A 23100-nucleotide genomic window follows, 5' to 3' on the forward strand; every position below is an offset into this window, starting at 1 on the left:
TTTTTTTCTTATTTCCAGTTAAGTCTTTTTTTAAATATTATTAGGTAAGGTAAATATTTTTTATATTGTTTGGAGTAGTTAATATTCATTCGAGAGCCTTTGATTTCACAACAACCTGAACCTATACAAATGAGGTGATGAGCTGCAGTAAATCCAACTAACTTTTTCCACTTTGTGATCACCAGGTCCTATACTAATTAACAATTATAAATGAATGATTGATTGATTTTTATGTCCAATAATCAAGAATTTGATCACATACAATTAAATTTCTGAGATCCCAGCAAGCCTGGAAAAATAAAATTCCCTGGTTCACCATTCTAGGCCCTCCTTACTTTACTCCTTGCATCTCTACTGGTGTGACCATCACTTTTTAAACATTTAAAACTCCTTACGTAGCTTGTTATATTTGGTGGGGATGGCAGAATAAACCCTTGATGTGCCCTTCTGGAAAAAAAGAACCCCCTGATAAAAGTCCTGGCTACTGGCTTGGCCTTTAAACCGATATTACTTCGGGTAATTATTTTCTAAATTGCGAAGACAGTCATCCAAAATTGCTCGCATATGTCATCACCAAGTCACAGGTCCAGGTTGTCGCCAAATTTAAATGCTTGTTTGAAGAGGATGAAAATAAGGTTTTAAGAACAGTTTAAGTTTAAAAGCAAAATATAGTATATCATGATGGGGTTCTGAGAAAATTGAAATCTTCTAATTGGGATTTCATCTTCTATTGGAAGACCAAATAATCTAACAAAATAATATCAATAGTAGGGCTAGTAAAACAAGGCGGTATAATAATATAAATCTTTCTATTCTGATTTTTAAAAATAAAAAGCTTTCAGATTTTCTATTGGAATCTAAAAGGCCTAACAGAATAATTAGTGTTGTCAATAGGAGGGCCAACAAAACAAGGAGGAAAAGAATAACAGTCAGGTTTAATTAAGAAAGAAAAATACACCTAATGTTGAAAGCATGAAAAAAAATTGAAAGCTTTCTAAAAGACTTAACAACAGAATAAATTAGGATCAATTTTAAAGGTTATATTAAAAGGGGAATAAACAGTCAAGTTTGATTAAGCAAGTAATAGCAAAGTCCATGACCAGTAAGGTTGAATATCCTCCTGTTCTGAATTCTGAACAATTTGAGTAGGAGAGCTGTTGCCTAGAGGTGGTGGCGTGCATCAGTACTATATGGAGTAAGGTGATCTCTGTATACAGCGCATACTATTGCTAATTTGATAATGGGCTTTATCCAGCTTAAAAGGGAATTCTGGAAATTTCCATTCCGGAATTCCTTCTAAAGATGTATGGAACGTCAAAATGGTAACCTAAAATTATACCAACTACAAAATCACCTCAACTAAAGAAGAACATAACAAATCACCAACTACAGGACTGTCAACTAAATACTCAACTCCACTAAAGAATAATCTCAACATATTAATTTCAACTAAAGAATGATCTCAACTAAATGCCTGCCTCAACTAAAGAATAATCTCTACTAAAGAATAATCTCAACTAAGTACTTGCCTTAACTAAAGAATAATCTCAACTAAAGAATAATCTCAACTAAATACTTGCCTCAACTAAAGAATAATCTCAACTAAATACTTTCCTCAACTAAAGAATAATCTCAACTAAATACTTTCCTCAACTAAAGAATAATCTCAACTAAAGAATAATCTCAACTAAATACTTGCCTCAACTAAAGAATAATCTCAACTAAATACTTTCCTCAACTAAAGAATAATCTCAACTAAAATACTTGCCTCAACTAAAGAATAATCTCAACTAAATACTTTCCTCAACTAAAGAATAATCTCTACTAAAGAATAATCTCAACTAAATACTTGCCTCAACTAAAGAATAATCTCAACTAAATACTTTCCTCAACTAAAGAATAATCTCTACTAAAGAATAATCTCAACTAAATACTTGCCTCAACTAAAGAATAATCTCTACTAAAGAATAATCTCTACTAAAGAATAAGCTCAACTAAATACTTTCCTCAACTAAAGAATAATCTCTACTAAAGAATAAGCTCAACCAAATACTTTCCTCAACTAAAGAATAATCTCTACTAAAGAATAAGCTCAACTAAATACTTTCCTCAACTAAAGAATAATCTCTACTAAAGAATAATTTCAACTAAATTCTTGCCTCGACTAAAGAACGATCTCTACCAAAGAATAATCTCAACTGAAGAATATTCTCAATTAAAGAACGATCTCTACTAAAGAACAATCTCTACTAAAGAATAATCTCATCTAAATACTCTCCTCAACTAACAATAATCTCTCAGAGATTATTTTTTAGCTGAGATGGGCATTTAGTTCAGATTATTCTTTAGTTAAGATTATTTTAAAGTTGAGATGGGCATTTAGTTGAGGTAATTCTTTAGCCGAGATTATTTTTTAGTTGAGATGGGCATCTATTTGAGTAATTCATTTTTTAGTATGATTATCCTGTAGCTGGGATGTGATACATTTGTTCTGATTCAATTGCTTGATATTTCCATAGTAGTTGTGATTCTCCAAAGTATGTGGTACGGTATATGTTTATATTTTTTGTTTATAGATTATTTAATTCTAGGTTGCTCTTTCAGAAAAAGTTTTAGTAAAAGATGATGTGTATGGTTTAATAGGGGTGATTCATTTTGTGGCAGTTCATTAGATTTGTGATCCAGCTCATGTGATTTTTCAGTTGAGTTGATTCTTTAGTTAATGCAATTCTAAGTTGTCTTTTTGGCGTTCCATATAGATGAAGTTGATTTAATGAATAGTATAAAAGTAGAATCAGACTAATGCACATTGTTGTATTGTACAGACAAACAGCAGAAAGGAAAGAACAAGCAAGCGAAGCAGAGAAACTTTACAAGGCTTTATAATATGTTGGTAAGAATGTAAAATACAATGGTAAGTGGGTATTAGTAGCAACCTAAATAAAAAGAAAAGATAAGTTTTTTTAGTTTGAGCCAATAAAAGAAGTTTGATATCTTAAGGCAAATGCAATGGATATCTATAGGCCTTGCATTCAGATTCATAAAGAAAATGAAAAATAAAATGTTCAAAAGTATGTAATTTAATTTTATCGGCAAGTCCTATTTGAAATAGGATATTCTTTGGAGCTTGATAACCTAAGCAACCAATTTGTTAAAGCTGCTATAACTAGGTGAAAAAAAAACCAATGTGGGAGTCACATTGTGTATTTAAATAGTATAAGAAACATGCAATATGAAATTTACTGTAAGAGTATTATAGCAGGTAAGGTATCTAAACCAGATAAAGTTGCTTCACATTTGTGTTCTTCTTGTTCATTAATATATGTTAATTTATTAACAAATGTTTATTATTTTTATTTTAAACTAATATTTGTTTCTTATATTGGTTAGTGTATTTTTCTTTATTGCTACTATTCTCTTTCTACTTCTAATTTGAACTCGGAAATATAAAGTATTATCACATATGTCTTTTCTTTATTAGAGTCACATAGGTTGGTGTGGAACCAACAGTGAGTACTTGTATTGTCTGACACACACAGAAACGTTGCTCATTTGGGATGCAGTTGAAGTAAGTTTGAATACAATTTTTATTTCAATTAAATATTCATCATATAAGATTTACAATAGTATAAAAATAATGATGGATAAAACTGTAAGTGACGTCTAAAAAAGAGCTTGAAAAGTACTTGATGTCCAAAAGCTAACAAATACTATATAAAAAAGCATGAATGTGCGATACTCGGGGTACAGCAAAAGAAGCTGTAATGACGTCATAAGATGGAATGTGACGTCACATACACATCAATAACCTCGCTACCAAATACGGCTATACGGTACCATCTTAGAGACGTCATATGGCTGCATCCTGTTTGAAATTTAAAAATCCGGCTCTATAGCTTTGAGGACATGTCCCTGTAGTATATTCATGACAAATCCCAGCTCAATACTACAACGAATAAGGGAGGAGTAGTACTTTATAAATCGCACTTTTTACTCAATAGTGTCGGATGGAGGAGAAGATGAGAGAGTCCTAGACTTGGGTACCCCGATTAAAAAGAACAAAAAAAGAACTTTGGTTATCTGAGCTGTGCAAATATAACATGCATATTGTACTGTGCTCATGTAAAATTAAAAGCTAAAAAATTAAGTAAAAAAAGGAAAGTAAAATATAGAAACTTATAGTCTTTGAAAATTATGACTATAAAGGTTTGGTCTTCTATTGTCCAATACATGTGAAATCTGTTCTCCAAGACAAGTCATAATTGAACTTGTTGAAAAAGGGATATTTCCAATAATTGCAAATTGCCATATATTATTTAGGGATTTATCTTACCATCAGAATTCAGATTATTAGCTAATCCATACCATTGGATTGAAATTGGTTTGTATATTAATCAATTATATGCTGGAGCAATTGTTGAGTAGCTTAGTCCCGGGATAGTCAATTATATTTATAAATACTTCATTTAATAATTGAATTTGATGGAAATGATTGCTAGATTAAGAAATTGCATTCTGCCTATCCTTAATATCAAATTATACTTTTAAAGTGCTTAATTATAATTATGAGTACAGTAAAAGCTACAAAGTGTCCTCTTGAAAGTGGTGTCCCTTGAATATGGATGTTGTATGTACATAATAAACTGCTTAACCATTTGAAGACGCGAGGTTTCTACCCCAATTGACTGAGGCTATATAAGGTTTAGTTTAAAGGGGGATTCTGGGTTTAAAATTTGCTTTTAAATATCGTTTATTTAATAAATAAAAAATATTATAACAATATAGACATGTCAGAATGAAGAAGTAAAAAATTAAATTTCATATACATTTTAGGGTAAATTCATGGAAAGTCTGTTTTTCAGCAGCTTAGGGAAGCTCATTAATATTCATGAGATATTCACAAAATCACGTCATCAGTGGATTCCAAACTCGCGACGTCATGTACGTTGTGTTTGTCAACTAATTTACATCTCTCTCCCCCTGTCAAACGACGACCACCCGATCATTGTGAAATACATTTTTTGTAGATTTTCTAAGCTAGGCCTAAAGTGTAATAATAACAGTAGTAGCATATTATTTATTTGACATTTAATGAAATACAAAATTTAGTACAGATTACGGAGTCATAAATGATATACTATTTTTATACCTCGAATAGTACAGATCGTATTATCGGCTTCACGTACTAGGCTAGGCCTAGCCTAAATCATTTTTTTTCATGGCCCGGTGAGAGCCATTCTGACTAGGGATTCCATGCCACGATGGCTACGTTAAAACATTGGGGCCCATCATGGGCCTAGCTAGCCTACTACTAAATGATTGGCCCATAAATAACAAAACTCAGTGAATTCCAAACCCATCCTATCAACCAAACTCCTAAACAATCTAAACCTAAAACATTCTACAAAATCGGCTGTAAATATTGAGGCAAAACAAGGTCCGATCGCCGTCCACATGACGTATGGTGTCCCGATCGTCTAAGTAGGCCTAACTCTCCAAAAAAGCAGATACTGCATCAAGCAAGTAGACCAGGTAGTAGGAAGGAGACCGAGCCGATCCGGCCCAGTTAAAAATTGAGCTAGCTAGTGTAGTAGACCCTATGCGAATTGATACTACCAGGCCTTTTACTATAGGCTACACTTGTGAAAATTAACAATACTTATGTTTACAAATATTCCAACTCTCTCATTCGAGCTATATTATCTATACCATTCCGGTAGGTCGAGTCGACCTTCTATCAAATACTGTACATCGTTCATTTTGTGATTATATAGACGGGGTATACTCGACCCGACCAGTTTGGTATTGTATACTGTATCTGCTTATCACGTAACGATGCCAGGCATGGGCAGAGAGAGCACGTGTATCGTCGTCTCGCTCTCCTCGCTCAGCAGGAATGTATACGTTACGCTTCATTGATTTTGAAGGCTTTCCCTAAGTCAGTGCGAAAATCGGCAAACGTAAAGTGCAAACATATCTAATTTTTCACTGTTTTGATGAATTTTCATAGAAAATTGACTTTATAAATGAGACTAAAATTACATCAGATAAGTATAATTTTACAAAAGTAATTGATATGGTTAATGATAACGAGTCGTCGGAAGATTGACCATTTCACGAATTTCCTATTCTGTAACACAGTGTCATATCGCCGTAGCTGCACTTGTAATCTGGCCTCATTTCACAGCCTTCATTTTTTACTATTCATTTTAAACCCGGAACCCCCCTTTAAGGTAAACAGGTTTAGGATAAATGCAAAATACATTTTTATGACTCTACCTTTCTGCAATTGTTGGTTTTATTGTTATGTGAAATGTTTTGGCCTTCTGAAAAATTGCAACCAAAATCAATTTTTTGACCTAGGTCAAATGCTCAAAAAATGCAATTCAGCCTGTACATATACAGGCCTCGCGTCCTGGGCTAGTAAATTACGGGCCACGTCTTCAAAGGGTTAAACTTTTAAATAATTAAATTATTATTTTGTCACATACAAAGTATATGTATATAAAATTGTTGGGGATGGTGGGAAGGTTGGTATTTTATTTCACCTTTTTACTTCCTTTTTTCAAATAAACTAGTTTTTTTCTTCTTTGTAAAGGCTATTGTTATCCATTTACAATACCACCTCATGGGATAATTAAATCCATTCAACTAAACTTTTCTAATTGATAATTTCAATTCATATAAACAATTATAATTGAACTGTATTCTGATGAGTTTACTAACTAAAACACGAGTATCAAACAAAGTATACAATTGATATTATGCTAAATGAATAATAAACTAAACTTAAACTTGAGTTAGGTGATTAGCACAAATGCAAAAAAATATTGTTTGTGAAAGTATGTTGTTTTTTTTGTTGTTGCTGATAATAGCCTCCTATCTGACACATACATGTAGACATCTATAGCCATAGAGATATAGTGACTTCATTATAATCTCTATAATATAGAGCACTGTCTTTCAGATGAGACATTAAGCCATTGGTCCTGTGTGCAACATTGCCCGTGTGCATGTTAAAGTATGCAGTAACACTCTTTGTACCCGGGGTACTGCCCGATTCACCACCTGAAATAAATCAAGAACTTATCCTTAGTGTGCAACACCAAATATTATAACATAACACAGTATTATCTCTCTATTACTAAGCTATGCGGTGCAGATGACTTATCTTTAGTTTATCAAGTTCAATTTGGACCTCCCCTAAATAAACTACTATTTTTTAATATATTATATTATTTTTAATGATTTAGGGTTTTCTTTTAATTACAGTACAGTATTAATGTTATATTTTTATGATTAATTACTGTTATGAGAAATAAAAACCTTTCTTCTAAAACCTAATACTGACTTGGCACATTTATTTTGTTGCAGTCAAACATCTTAACAAGATTTGACGACGTTCGAGAATCTGTCTCAGGGGTAAGTACACTCACTATAACACACATGATTAAATTGCGTCTTCGATACTCGGTAATTGATGATAAGTGAAATTAACTGTTAAGCCTGCTTAATAAGTCGCTTCACCGTTTAGGATTAATATTTAGCTAGCGTGCTATCATCAGCCGCGATCAAACTATTATCTACTTTTTTAATTCGAGGACGAGATACTTATGATTAAATTCTGCTGTACATTTCAATTGGATTAGATTCAATACAGGTTTATAAGATATAAGAATTCTAAAGTTGTTTTTCAACTAGTTTTGATAATTCAAGATTTTTTTAACGAACCTGCACGTGTAATCATTTATCACAAAAAGTACACAAATCCACTTAATTTGGCATTCACTTTCCATTGGTCAATCTGTTCTCTATTTTCCATGGTAAGTGCAAATGCAAAATAATCAACTAGCATTTGTCATTAGTAATGTTAACAAACCATCTACAGTTGAAAATCTGTAAATTGGATTAGATTACACCGGATTAGTAATTTAATATATTTATTTTTATGATGAATTGAAAATGATTTTGGAATGAATATGAACTCTTTTTTTAAGTACACTGAAACTTTTCAATTTAAATACCCAAATACCATGAAAATTTGAATAAATTACTAATTAATTCTAAACATATTGCTTTCGATACTGTTTTGTTAAAGACCCATTTCCTACAATTGTTGACGTTTTGTAAAAATAAGGCATATATATTAATTTAAAAACATTAAACCAGGTCATTCTTAAATGTACGTTTTATGGTAAATTATGATATGTTGAATGTCCGCTCGTTGGCCGTCTTTAGGCCTAGCCTAACTAGGCTTAGTTTTGTAGGCCTAGCTGGTAAACATAGTTAACGTACGAACATCGTACATTAGCTATAGGCCTAAGTTAAGTTAGAGTCTTCCATTTGTTTTGGGCTCACGATCGATCGAAAAACAAAAATATCAATCCGCACGCAATGCATGTTGAGATTTATAGCGGGCCGCTCAAATTATTAGAATCGCCTTATATTTCACATTTTTAACCACTTAAAGACGAAAAAAGTTATCTCAATAGGACCATATTATGGTCCTATAGTCCGTGCCTACATATCTATCTGTGAAGTAAAGATTCGTCTTTTAGTTTTAAGTTTATCCTTCTAACAGTCAAACACACGCACAAATATCTCAAACAAAAATAGGCTATGTAATATAATGATATTATTTTACTTTTGTAGGATGCCTGTTCTATTGATTATTTAGTTGATGGGTTTTACCATTCATCACTGAAGACACTTATTGTTTTGGCAGGAAATCACCGGTGAGTAACATAATCTTCTCTAAAATAGCAACAATTTATGCCAACTTTGTATAAAAAAAAACAGATTCTACTGCATGATCAAATGATTGAAATCAGGCAGGGAAAGATGCAGGATTTGGCTGTAGGAGTGAGTAGGAATCTTCCCTATCACAGCCCTACATGGTTAGGACAGAATGCCTGCCAACTTTTTCTGTGGCCAATGTGTGAGACATTAAATTAAACACCCTCTATGTTATTTTAATTCAAAATATTCACAAAATATGCCCTCTATGTTTAAGTTTCGAATTATTGAGTTGGCTTTCCTGTACTACAAACCATAAAATACAAATAAACATATAAAGGCCTAGGCTAATTATGCTCAATTTAATTAAATAATGTGCAGTCCTAGGCTATTTTTCCTTCAAAATAGTTAATTTCAAAATAATGTTTTTTCTGGATATTTTTATGGATGTGTGAGAAATTGCCACGTATGCGTGAGGCATAAAGTATCGCCCCTCGTGTGTGAAAATCACGCATTATGCGTGAGAGTTTGCAGGTTTAAGAAGGTGCCTCAAAATTGCACACAATAACATACATCATGCAATGAAGGCAGATAGATTTTAGTACAATACATATCAAAAAGATTTAAGCAGTTAAAATTTAAAATCGTTTATTTGATATCTGTCTATTGAGCATCTTCAATGTTCTCCAGTACTATGTAGCTATTACTAATGTATTATTACAGAAATTCGGCCCAATTACGTACAAACTTGAATGGAGATAAATACCATAAAGATATCGTTCTGTGCATGACCAGAAACATCTGTGCAGAATGAATGTTTAATTTAATGTGATTCGTAAAAAACTACTGACATTTCCTATTTACTGAATTGAATTGATTTTCATTGGGACTACAGAAATTAAATTTAGCATTTTGAGAACTGTGCGTCTTCTAACAGACTAATATAATGCTATAAAGAACAGCGCTTGCTCACCTTTTATCTCAGCGAAGAGTGACTGTAAAAATACAAGTAATTACTGATTACTGATGATTCATTTGCTTTAAAATATTTCCAGAGTACATTAACTGATGAATTTATAACAAATTTTCACAGTCCTTTTAGTCAATAATAATTCAAAAAACACAAGACCATCATCACACTGTGATGTTAGAGACTCATGGTTATATTTTATTTGATACAATGTTTGCAAATACAGTAACAATATTTGCTGTGGTAGATTGTGGTAGATCATAGATAATTAACACACAATGGGCCTGTTTCTATTGAAAATTAAAAAAGAACAGTTTTCTTGGAAACCGGTTTCGGCAGTCTATGGAGCAACTATTCTTGAATATACAAGTTTATATATATAGTAGTTTGAAATTATAAATTTTAGCCGATCTTGTCAAAGGTCACGGGCCTATAGCCTGCCACATTTCGATATTCAATATTAGAACCAAGTGGTATTTGAATACTACTTTAGCAGAATTAATTTGATCTATGATTATCAGCTTGTTCTTCTGTAACTAAGAGATTTAGTAGAGATGATCACTTCATTCATGAGATCTTGTATCATGTCTAGATCAATTAGAAGAAATGATCACTTCATTCATGTGATCTTGTATCATTATGTCTATATCATTTAGAAGAGATGATACTTCATTCATGTGATCTTGTATCATCATGTCTACATCATTTAGAAGAGATGATCACTTCATTCATGTGATCTTGTATCATTATGTCTATATCATTTAGAAGAAATGATACTTCATTCATGTGATCTTGTATCATTATGTCTATATCATTTAGAAGAGATGATACTTCATTCATGTGATCTTGTATCATTATGTCTATATCATTTAGAAGAGATGATACTTCATTCATGTGATCTTGTATCATCATGTCTACATCATTTAGAAGAGATGATACTTCATTCATGTGATCTTGTATCATTATGTCTATATCATTTAGAAGAGATGATACTTCATTCATGTGATCTTGTATCATGTCTACATCATTTAGAAGAGATGATACTTCATTCATGAGATCTTGTATCATGTCTACATCATATAGAAGAGATGATACTTCATTCATGTGATCTTGTATCATGTCTTGATCATTTGAAAGAGATGATCACTTCATTCATGAGATCTTGTATCATGTCTAGATCATTTCTTCTAAATGATCACTTTATTCATGAGATCTTGTATTGCCATGTCTACATGAATTTAGAAGAGATGATCACTTCATATATAAGATCTTTTATCATTTCTAGATCATTTAGACGAAATGATCACTTTATTCATGAGATCTTGTATTGCCATGTCTACATCATTTAGAAGAGATGATCACTTCATTCATAAGATCTTGTATCATGTCTAGATCATTTAGACGAAATGATCACTTTATTCATGAGATCTTGTATCATCAGATCTACATCATTTAATCTTTTCAAGATTTTACGGTACTGCATACTTGTAAATGTTAAAGATTGCTTTATTTATCTTTGTTTGTTTGGTTTTGTTTTTTTCAGTGGTGAACAAACACTTTTAACAATAGGTAAAGATAAGCTTTATCCTGTACATCGGTTATCTGGAGCCCACTCATCAACCGTACGATGTTTACATTGGAATGATCAGGTAATACATAATGAATACCGTTGCATAAGGAGGCCTATGATCCCTGTTGACACAAACTTCTATGACTTGACTAAACAGTATATAATAACAGTATAACCTTTTCATTATATACATTCGTCAGATACGAACATGTAAGTGGGTGTTATTGAAAAATATAATCTAAATAGAACCTAACACAAGACAAACAATAATTATGGATAGGAAATTCCTGGTATGTAATTATGGCTATAAACATTCTATTGTGAAGATCCACATCACAGAATTTGCCTGTAACTGTGTACAAACAAATATAGCACCATAAAATAACAATAAATTATTTCAGCTAAACAATATTGTAAATGCTCACATTAAAAAACTCTACCAAATGGTAATTAAAAGCCCATGTTATAGTAGGATTATTTGTCAACACTGTAGTATATCTGCTATACACAATATGATAATAATCTAAACAACTTCTTACAATAGATACATAGTGACTGAAGACCAATCATGACTCTGGCCGTGTTTCCGCAGCCAAAAAATAACCGATACAAATTAACCGATAATTAACTGATAAAACTGCCTGTGGAAAAGGGGTTTAACCGATTCCACTCGAGAAAAATTAGCCAATAATTATCTCATTCAAATCGGATAATTATCTGATAAATACGATAATTTTTAACCTTTGACCTGGGCTCTTGGTTGTTCGGTAAAGTCTGATCATGCACAGTTATTTTTGTATTAATTATCTGATTGGTTAAAAAATTAACTGATAATTTTGTTATGACTGCGGAAACACGCCCTAGGATAATGTCGATTCTGTAATGTTGCATTGAATTGCAATCTATCCTATTGGTTTTCTTTGGTAACTAACAAAACAGAGCCCTCTATAGTCCTCCATATTTCATGAGAAACAGACTGTTTTTCTTTTACAAAGGCTATAGGCTTTGAGTGGGCGTTTTATATTGCTCATTTTAACATTATTCTCAAAGTCTATTAAATTTTCCAATAACCATTAATATCTCATTTGAATGGTGCATTAACAATATACTAGGATTAAATTGAGTTCTTTTAATTAAAACGGTGAGAATCCAAGAATTCTAAAACCTAGGATTAATTACTAGTTAAAGAACGGATTAGAGAAGTTCATATTTGTATAATAGAAACATGATCTAAAAAAATGAAGAACCATTTGTGCCTACTTTAGACTTTAGCGCATAATATACACTTTTAACAATCCATTTTTTACTATGAACATAGCGTTACATTAAGACTGCTTAGTACCAGATCGCCGGCTTTTGAAAATTGTCTCCTATCTTTTAACACTAGCAAGTCTGAAAATAATATTGAATATTGTCCAGAATTGGGATCCTGAGTAATCCTGCTAACATTAACAAACAAACAAAAACAGACACACTCAAGCGATCGACTACATAACCTCCTTGTACTTGTAAGTACTGTTGGGGTTATTCTGTCTTTTAGAGTACCTGTAAGTACTTTTAACCACATTAAATGAAAAAAGCATTTTTATTTTCTAGACTGGAAGCCTGGTAACTGGGGGTGAAGATTCTGTTATATCACTATGGCAACAACAAGATAACATTATGGAGAATAAAACAATTTTAGACGAGCGAAGAATGGAACAGTCCAACGCAGCACACTCACTTAGGAAATCAGAGAAGAGAGGATCACCATTAAGGGTATAGTACCAAACTTTAGAATACTTTATGCCCCAGATTGTGTCTCAGACTACATCAGCAACTCTTTGCATTACACCCCAAACTAAACCTCTCAGATTGTGTCCCAGACTACATCAGCAACTATTTGCATTACACCCCAAACTATGTTAATAACCTCTCAAATTGTGTCCCAGACTACATCAGCAACTATTTGCATTACACCCCAAACTAAACCTCTCAAATTGTGTCCCAGACTACATCAGCAACTATTTGCATTACACCCCAAACTATGTTAATAACCTCTCAAATTGTGTCCCAGACTACATCAGCAACTCTTTGCATTACACCCCAAACTAAACCTCTCAAATTGTGTCCCAGACTACATCAGCAACTATTTGCATTACACCCCAAACTATGTTAATAACCTCTCAGATTGTGTCCCAGACTACATCAGCAACTATTTGCATTACACCCCAAACTATGTTAATAACCTCTCAAATTGTGTCCCAGACTACATCAGCAACTCTTCGCATTATGCCCCAGACTAAACCTCTCAGATTGTGTCCCAGACTACTGTACATCAGATTATGCATTATTATTCTAGGCCTAGGCTAGTGGTATGATTCCAAAACGATGCCAGGCAACTGACACTGTTGGGGTTATTCTGTTTTTTCCAACGATTCCACGTCTTTTATATTTGTTTCTATTAATTAATTAAAATCATACAAACACTCATATACAGGTAGCTATTATCAAAGTGCTTTTTCGTCCAAATTAACACATATCTCTTTCCAAAAAAGTGAGTTCGATCGCGATCAATCGGTCTTGAGATATTTCTTTTTCGTACGTAAGATTTTTTCCGGGGAAATATAAAATAAATGGAGAAAAAGGTACTATCACAAGATCATTTAATAGTATCACAATCGTCCAATAAAATGACAGGAATTATGTAATTCAGTATACAAATAATGAATGTTTATGAGTGTAATGTTACAAATAATTTCATGAGGTGAAAGATGAAAGATTTTATTTTTATGAGCCAAGAGAAGATATAACACATTTTCATCTTTCACTGAATGAAATTATTTGTTCTATTACACTCAGTTCCAAAACTAAATTTCAGTACTCTCAATCACATTAAGAGTTAAATAGAATATTTATTGAGTTAAATAGAATATTTATTGAATATCATACTACTTAAGTATGTTGTAATATGTTCTAGTACACATTATAAAGTGCATTCTTTATGAAAAAGTAATGTTAAGTGCACTACTTTAAATAGGTTTTGTAAAACCTTCAGATGTACCTCATTGTCTGGCACACATATCAGTTTATGTGATTGATGTTCCTTGCTCAAACTCACTATTATTTTCCTTTTTGTTTATATCATGTTTGTCAAATGCCAGTAATTTGTCATGATTTGATGTATTTAAATAGGGGTCATCGACATCTAAGTCAATGACATTGCATTGTCCTTTTTTTGTTTACACGTTTAACCATTGACTTGACACTCGATTTTCGTTATAAAGTCTGTGATGAAAGGTATCTTTCCTAGTTCAGCTGAAATTACAATTGTACTATTGTACTGTACTGTAATTTGCCCCTGTAGCCATATTCAGCATAGTTTTGGATGGTTTAGCCATTCACAGTGTTACTGTTAATAAGATCATAGTCAGTAATAGTTAACTTGGTAGATATTTTAGTGTTTGTCAGTGGCGTAATGCAGGGGAAAAGGCCCTGGTTTAGAACTCTATATGGGCCCTCCAACACTGGGTAGTGCTCATACTCTGGGGCCCTTGAGCTCTGGGGCCGGCCCCTAGGTTTAACCAGTGAGTGCTCATAGCTGCTATGCCACTGGTGTTTGTTTTTCCTTGTCAACAAACATGTCACACGCACCTCTTTTATGGCCAGTTAGTTCTTACTACTTAACACTGAATATATATTTATTTTCAAATAAATTAAAATAAAATAATGAATTTGTATGCTTACAAACTGGTTAAATCAGTGGGCACCTAATCAAATTTTGTAACTGGTGAGCATTTTTTTAATTAATAGTAGATTTACTTTCCATGAAGTTAAAGTAGTAGTGGAGCTGTAGGGGGTTCAGAGTTCAATCCTGACCTAGTACCAGGGTTGTACAGTAACTCACTTGAACGCTTTCAACTCCTCAATGCCTCAAATAAGATTTAGTTTACCAGCGCTCGATCAATTTGAAATAGTGTCTTCATCCTGTAATTGGTGAGTGGGTTGCGTATGAAATAAAATAAATGCAAGTTCATACAGTTCAGAATACAAAACTCTCCAAGGAAACAGAAAATGTCCCTCTTGCCAAGTTTCACTGATTATCTTGTATATATTTTTGTCTGTATGTATTAGTCTATATTTAAACATCAATTTACAGACGTATCTTTAGGCTAGTAGCCCTAAAGGCTGCTACAGTGAGGAGGAAAAATGATCAATGATAAATAGATAAACATACATTTCTCTTACAAAAAACAAAAGAAATTATAAAAGTTATCGTTTTAGGACTATGGATAAGCATTTATGCTGTCTTTGATAAAAATAATTTTTTTAAATGCTATAGATTGACTAGTGATCGAACATTATTAGAGGAGCGGATAAAATTTAGTGCATTAACTTCACTTTCCATTTTGTTGTAACAAAACTTTTTAAGCATCCAGACATATAATACATGAAATATATAATTTGAATAGATTGTTAGAACAAAATCAGTATTAATTTAATAATTTATTTATTCTTTCTTTTGACTGGATTGCATTTTCAGTAACGTAGTACTGCTTTTCAAAATGGTCCAGTTACAAGGTTTAAAAGTAAAGAAAAATTATAACATATATACAAAAAATAAAAGCATACATAAGCCTAATTTAAAAGAAGATATATACAGAACAGTTAAAAACAACATTTTTTTTGTATAAAAGACATACATACGAAATAACATTTAAAAAGTAGATACAGTATATGCAGGATCACTTAGATGATATTTAAGTTGATATATTTTTGAATTTATAAATGTTTTTCCCAGTTACTTTTGTTCTAATATCAGTTAGTAAAAGATTCCATTTTTTTGTTGCTCTGTATTTAAAAGTTCTTTTACCTTGAGCATTTTTCCAATTTGGTGTTATTAATGTTTTACAACTTTGGCTACGGGTGCATTTGGGGTGGAGGGAGTCATTAAACTTAAACATTGAGGATAAATATGAAGTACTTTTGACTGACAACAAATGAAAACTATTACTCATTAGAACACCACAATGCTTATTTGTGCAATAAAGTTAATTATACTATTAAATACTTCATTTTATATTTCACAGGAGCCTTTTGAAAAGACAACAAAACGACTACAACGATTAACAGTACAGCAAGATTAACAGTACAGCAAGATAGGAACTAGTATGCATAGAATCAAAGAAACGCAAAAAGAAAGAACTTATAATATGCGTTTATACGCTGGAACAGTCTGCTTTTTCGCCGTATGTTCAAACTGAGGCTTTTGCAATATTTTTCAAGATTGATAAGCTTTTGAAACGACAATGAATTTGTAAAAATGTACATTTTATGTATGCAAGTTGTTGACTTTGAACTTCCACGTTGATTTGAGCTTTATAAATATGCAAACATTTGGTATCATGTGTATCAGATAATAGATGTTTTGTAGATATTAACCAATTTAGCATTCAATGGAAACGCATCTCAATGATTTTTCTCGGAAGACACTGACAATAGAGCCAGCATTTTTTACATACTTATCATCTTCAACCTTCAAATGTATGGTTCTCTGTTTAACTAGAATTGGAAATTTGAGTTATCAGCATGCCAGGAGACGATTTTCTTACCCCTTTCAAATGTTCTTTATCATGGATTTTATGTACGTGGGACCAACATCTTTATGTCCAATCCAAAGACAAGGCAATGAGAGAAAGCACCTTGCCTAAATATACAAACAATAGTGTACACATAAACATGAAAATAGCAAATTCATCATCATAGTCTTAGGAGTAAACGATTTGTAGAAGGTAATTGAATACAAAAAGTGTTGTCATTACATGTACAAGTTTTTGGTTATGAACTTTTTAAGTTTATATTTTGAATTGTTATACAGTGGAATCTCCAAAAGCCAACATCCCAAACTGGAAGGCCCAGTATCACTCACTTCAGTATGAAAAACGAAATTCCTGAATTCCGAACAATTTATTTTGTAATGAAAAAAAATCATCAGCTTTTATAAACTAAGCATTTATCAAAAAAAATTAATTATTGACAAAATGATCGTCACAGGACATACCTAAAAATAAAATTTACAACTACAGTTGAAAATCGTTGTACCGCCGTCAATCAAACATTGGAGCTGTACAGCGATAAGAAGGCAACAGTGCATCCTATGAAACAATCGAATTCCATGAGTTACCACAATCATAATCACTGCTTTGATCTTGGACATCTATATATACCAGGCGTCATTACTATTGAGTAGATAGGGTCTATCGCTTTCAATCTGTCAGTGCCACATCTTATTGGCTAAAACTCAATTGGGTAGGCGTTGACTGGGTTTGTTTTTCCATGAAGTGATTAGTATTATGTGAACTATGCCTACAGTAGATCGACACTCAGGCTCAGTGACCTGCTTGTAGGCCTAAATAACCGAAAGAGTTCATTGGCAATCTGAGGGATGATACAATTTATTTTATAAAAATAGAGCAGTGTTATTTAAAAATGTTTGTGTAGGTAATTATTATTCTTTATTTGGTCCAATATAAAAAAATACATCAGAAATTCGACGTCTTATATACACTGCAGAGATAGTAACAAATATACATACAAAATACAAATCTATATAAAATCACATATAAAATATCAAAAAATAATATAGTACATTTTATTTATCATTGTACTGTTATTTTATGCAAGTTTTACATTAATAACAATTAGGCCCATTTGCTGTAAAAAACTTGTTTGCTGCTAAACTGATCCAACATTTATAGACAATCCCAAGAAGGATGTCCAGTTTTGGGAGATTGAGCTGTACAGTATTGTGATAATTTTATTAACTTTGGTAAAATTATTCATTAAATCCAAAGCCAAACTAATACAATTACTTGCATAACATGGATGATGGTTACACACATCTTTTTGTACTGTATTCTTGTGCTACTACTACTGTTACCTACTGTACTTACCAGAAAGGGATTCCTTTAATGTTACGTATGTTGATGATTCACTTTGTGAAATTAATTGTATGATGACAATACTTGTTTTGTATTCTTGTGGTCCTAAGTTGACCATGGAAAACCTTCTCTTGTGAACACCTTAGGCCTTTTTTTCCTGTGTCAAAATAACTATGTAAATAAGGTAGAAAGAATATATTACCTCCAATTTCAAATATGGTCTAGCGTATTAAGATTATAGTTTCAACTAACCTGTTTTAACTGTAACACAAACAATATTGGTTATTTGGCTTTTTAGATGAGATCTACCACTGTGAGTCTGACTATACTCTTACACTACAGTATGAGCAGAATATCTAACACTGTGAGTCTGAACATACCCTTATAGTATGAGCAGAACTTATCTAACACTGTGAGTCTGACTATACCCTTATACAGTAGTATGAGCAGAATATCTAACACTGTGAGTTTGAACATACCCTAAAGTATGAGCAGAACTCATCTAAAACTTTGATTCTGAACACAGCCTTTACAGTACATGAGCAGAACTCATCTAAAAACTTTGATTCTAAACACAGCCTTTACAGTACATGAGTAGAACTCATCTAAAACTTTGATTCTGAACACAGCCTTTACAGAACTTGAGTCTGAACATAGCCTAAAGTACAGTATGAGAAGAACTTATCTAACATTGAGTTGGATGTAGCCTTAAAATATGAGCATTTATATAACACAACTAATAACACTTATATGAGATTTTTTTTAATGTATTTGATAAGATAAAGCCAAGGTGAAAGTACTATTTCCAGGACGAAATTGGCTGAGTGGGTGGGGTTGACAGGTTTTTCAAATGGGGTAAATAGTACACAACATACTCCCAAAGATGAGCTATCCCCTCAACCAAAAGGTTACAAACAGATAATAGACCTTTAGAGGAGTTTCTTAAAGCGTAATGACAGAAAAATAGATGTAGTAGCGTTCAATTGATTAAGATTGTATTAATAACAAGGAATAGGATTAAAAGAATATGATAAAGAATGTATATACGATTCAACTATAAACTAATTCACTTTGTAAATGAATTTGATTTGTTGCACAAAAGCCTGTATTATAATGGACATTTTCTGTCTTTATGACATTCTAAATGGCAGCCTAGTTTATCAAGTATTACTAATAATGGGTAAATTATTAATATCATGAATACATTTGCATAAATTAGTTTATAACTGTACTACTTACTGTTTAATTACCTTTCATTAACTATGTACTTAGATATTTAGCATTTTGCAAGAAGTAATATGATAATTCATATACTAATTATAATAAATATTAACAACATAATAATGTTGTAATATAAATAAAAAGAGTATTTGTATGTGATTTGAATTTGTATATTTAAATTATTATTTTTCGCATCATACAAATACAAATAGTGTTTAATTCATTTACAATTACTTTTTCTGTCTTTTAAAAACAATAAAACATAAATATGTTGTAAAACTTCTATCAATTATTTGTTGTACTGTATCAATATAACCAATTTTTATAAAATTTACGTCTTCAGATTTGATAATATTTTAATTTAAATTTATTAATATAAACTGTTTAAAAAGTACAAAAATATATTAAAGGTTTTGCTTTTATTACTCTTAATTGCAAATTCTAATAAAGGCAAAGTTTATTTGGTCTAATATTTGTTAAGAAAATATATAATACTGTGTTAATCAATATTTATGAATGCAAAGTATTAACTGTCAGTATTTGAATGTTAGATAAATGATAGATGAATGATAGATATTATTTTTTAAGCCTTGCTTAAAGATGTATTGTCCCACTGGAAAAATAATTCTTAACAACATTTTTGTTGAATATACCATTTTAATATAACATAATAGTTATTCACTTTGACCAAAAATTGGATTGGAAAAAAAAAATGTATTTATACCTGAAAAAAGTGTAATTTAAAACAAAAATGGTCAAATTGGCTGCCAGCCAATGGGTTTTTGGTTGAATTTAACCATTTATTTTTTAATTTTTTTTTTCTCTACGGAAGTGATTAACTTATTAAAGCTACAAAATAACATATTCAAAGTCTGATTTAAATAATTTTCATTTTTCATGTTTTTGGGGGACAATACATCTTTAATTATTTCTGCTCACTAGTAACAAAATGGCTATACTGATAAAGAAGCAGTCTGAAAATCATGAATTAATGTTAAATGTATATCATATGCTGCCCTGTATTCCAAATTTAAAGGTTCAGGGCTGGAATCTGTTATAGGATTTGTTAGTCAATGGTTCGGTCTTCTGGTAAATTATATATCCCATCATGACCTAACCTACCTAATGAACCTAATCCACTCTCAATGGTAACTCCTCTCATCCTCCAATCACACACATTGAAAGAATTGAACCTCAGCTTAGATGCGTCAACAAATACTTGAAATTGGGATGCCTTATCCTTACTAAATTATCATTGCGCAATATTCCTAGGGGTATTAAGCTTGGTTCCCGCTAGGATGCAACGCAAGGACGTAATCTGCAAGGCAACCAAATTAACTCACAACCGAAAATTAGAAAAACCCATGGCTTTCATTGCGGCTTACGTCCTTGTTTTTCGTCTTACGGCCAATTTACACAGAAGAGCTGTAATGATAGATACAGATTCTATGTGGAACAAACTATGCTTGCTTGGCCTTTCAAAAGTGGTGACCAAGCAACATCTACTTAAAAGAATCGTGTGACAGAGTGAGCCAGGAAACTGTGGAGACCATTTGGAATACAGGGGTAATACTGTAATGTTTCCTAAGGGCCACTTCCTAAGTATCTGTAAGATAACTTCAGGTTTTATTATTTGTTAAATACTGCAACAATGATATGCTGTATTTAGATAGAAAAAACCCCACATCAGCAATAGATGTGACAATTTTATTCAGCCAGGCTTTAAATACTTATTTGTTGAATAATTTCAACTCATACCTTTGAAATCTTTTATCGGTCTATTCAATGTATCGTTAAATAAAAACTTTGCTTAAGAAAAGGCTGATTGTTTCTGATTTTTTTTTTATAAAAATGAAATAGAGTGGAAGGCAACCCATATATAGAGGAAGGTTGGTGGGTGGGGAGAGGGGTTTTGTTTAGAGGTAACACAAGGTTGGTGGGTGGGGAGGGGGGTTTTGTTTAGAGGTAACACAAGGTTGGTGGGTGGGGAGAGGGGTTTTGTTTAGAGGTAACACATTTGTGGCAGATGGATTGATTACTTCGATCACTTCCTTACACCAATTCAAACAGTTCAATCGGGAAAGAGTAATTTTACTCTTCCTTTATTAAATTGACTTGAAACATTCTTCTTTTTAAAAGCTTTCGCAAATTTGATTCTTTTTTTTTCATGCCCGATTCTTTATATTAATGTGTTGTAGAAATACTAAATAAAAATTGTTCTGTAATTATATTTTCTAACTGTTTTTCTATCCTATATCTTTATTTAAACAACAGTTCAAATGTAGGTGGTAACATACATAAGTTCAAAAAGAATAATCGAAGTGGAGGTTTTGCAGGATTCAATTCAATTCAATTCAAAGAACATTTATTAACATCCAAAAAACAAAAAGTAACAAAAAACAACAATGGCAAGAGATAATAAAGAAAATGGATGAAAGCAGATCCCAAAAAGATGTGAATCTTGTGATGGGATCACAAATTAGGTAAAGCCTTGTCTCATAAGCATCATTTACAAGTTTAATAAAGAAATATTTAGATTTAGCTCACTTCAGTACCATTTGTAAATTGTTACATTATTTTCTTAATTTTATTTAATGTAGCAGCTTCCAAGCATATTTGAATTTTAAGCCTGTGATTTTGAGATGGAAAAATGTGCCTGCTACATATAACCATGGAAAATAACTTGTTTATCCATGATACATACAATCTTTCACATATAATAAAGCAACAGATGTGCAAACACTACCAACATTGGTTTTATCAATGGTTATGCCTTGATGACGATCATTATAACTAAACCACTTGTTATGATGTTGGGAGTTGAGATGAGCATAGAATCTTTGCTTGTTTAAGATAGACGGACACAATGCTAAATTTTTGTGGAATTAACCCTCTCGGTTACTTATCCTAACGGTCTCAGATATTTCGCCAAAGATAGACTGGAAGCATCAAGATTCACAATAATTTCCTGATTCACGCCCTCTACAGAATGGCAGACTTATTACAATGAATTTAAATTCTCAACACCACAATTTTGATAGTATGGTAACGGTGGCAATATAAATGTTATTGTATAGTTGGTACAGGTGGCAGGCATTTAACGTAATATAATTGTTGATACAGTAAATGTTAACTACTGCAAAATATGTAGTTTGTGTCAAGGAGCTATGTTAATTGGTCAGACGTTTTGCCCTACTCTGACGTAATTGTACTGTTATGATTGTTTCCAAATTATCAAGAGATGATAGGTGCTCATTCCTTCATACTTCCCACTTAAGTCCTGGGGCATTGTTAAAGTTTCCAAGAACCATACCTGTTTTCTAATATACACTTTTTCTTATCAGAGTTAATATATTTATTAGTATGTCCATATGTATTAATACATCAACAGGTCATGTACTGCCCTAGATATGTAATTTTCAAATACTATACTGCTTAGTTCCCTTGTGTTCCAGAGTAAATTAAATCTCTCATTTGACATGTAATTGCCTTATTATGCTATAACAAGTAAACTAAAAAAAGCTTGGTTAACTTCATAACCAAATTTAGATGTGAAATTTCCTTTTGGCAAAATGCTTCCACTGTATTTGAATTCATTAGGATCTATAAATAATCTCTCTTTTTTTACCAGCTGAAAATCTACACGGTGACATGTTTCACACCTTTTTTCTATTATCAGAAAA

At 32.0% G+C, this 23100-nt stretch overlaps 1 protein-coding gene across 3 annotated transcripts in view; it reads left to right on the forward strand.

Moving 5' to 3' along the window:
* The window catches only part of LOC144850840 (WD repeat-containing protein 89-like), a 66965-nt gene extending 49082 nt beyond the window's left edge, over nt 1-17883 (forward strand). For all 3 annotated transcript variants that reach the window (XM_078708313.1, XM_078708315.1, XM_078708314.1), the window contains 6 exons: nt 3482-3568; nt 7375-7422; nt 8653-8735; nt 11250-11355; nt 12873-13034; nt 16346-17883. In XM_078708313.1, the coding sequence (XP_078564439.1) occupies nt 3482-3568; nt 7375-7422; nt 8653-8735; nt 11250-11355; nt 12873-13034; nt 16346-16402 (543 nt within the window). In that variant the 3' untranslated portion in view covers nt 16403-17883. The remainder of the gene's footprint in view (nt 1-3481; nt 3569-7374; nt 7423-8652; nt 8736-11249; nt 11356-12872; nt 13035-16345) is intronic.
* The last annotated feature ends 5217 nt before the right edge of the window (nt 17884-23100 follow it).

The sequence above is a fragment of the Antedon bifida genome, chromosome 8, assembly GCF_963402885.1.
Source record: "Antedon bifida chromosome 8, ecAntBifi1.1, whole genome shotgun sequence".
Taxonomy (NCBI): domain Eukaryota; kingdom Metazoa; phylum Echinodermata; class Crinoidea; order Comatulida; family Antedonidae; genus Antedon; species Antedon bifida.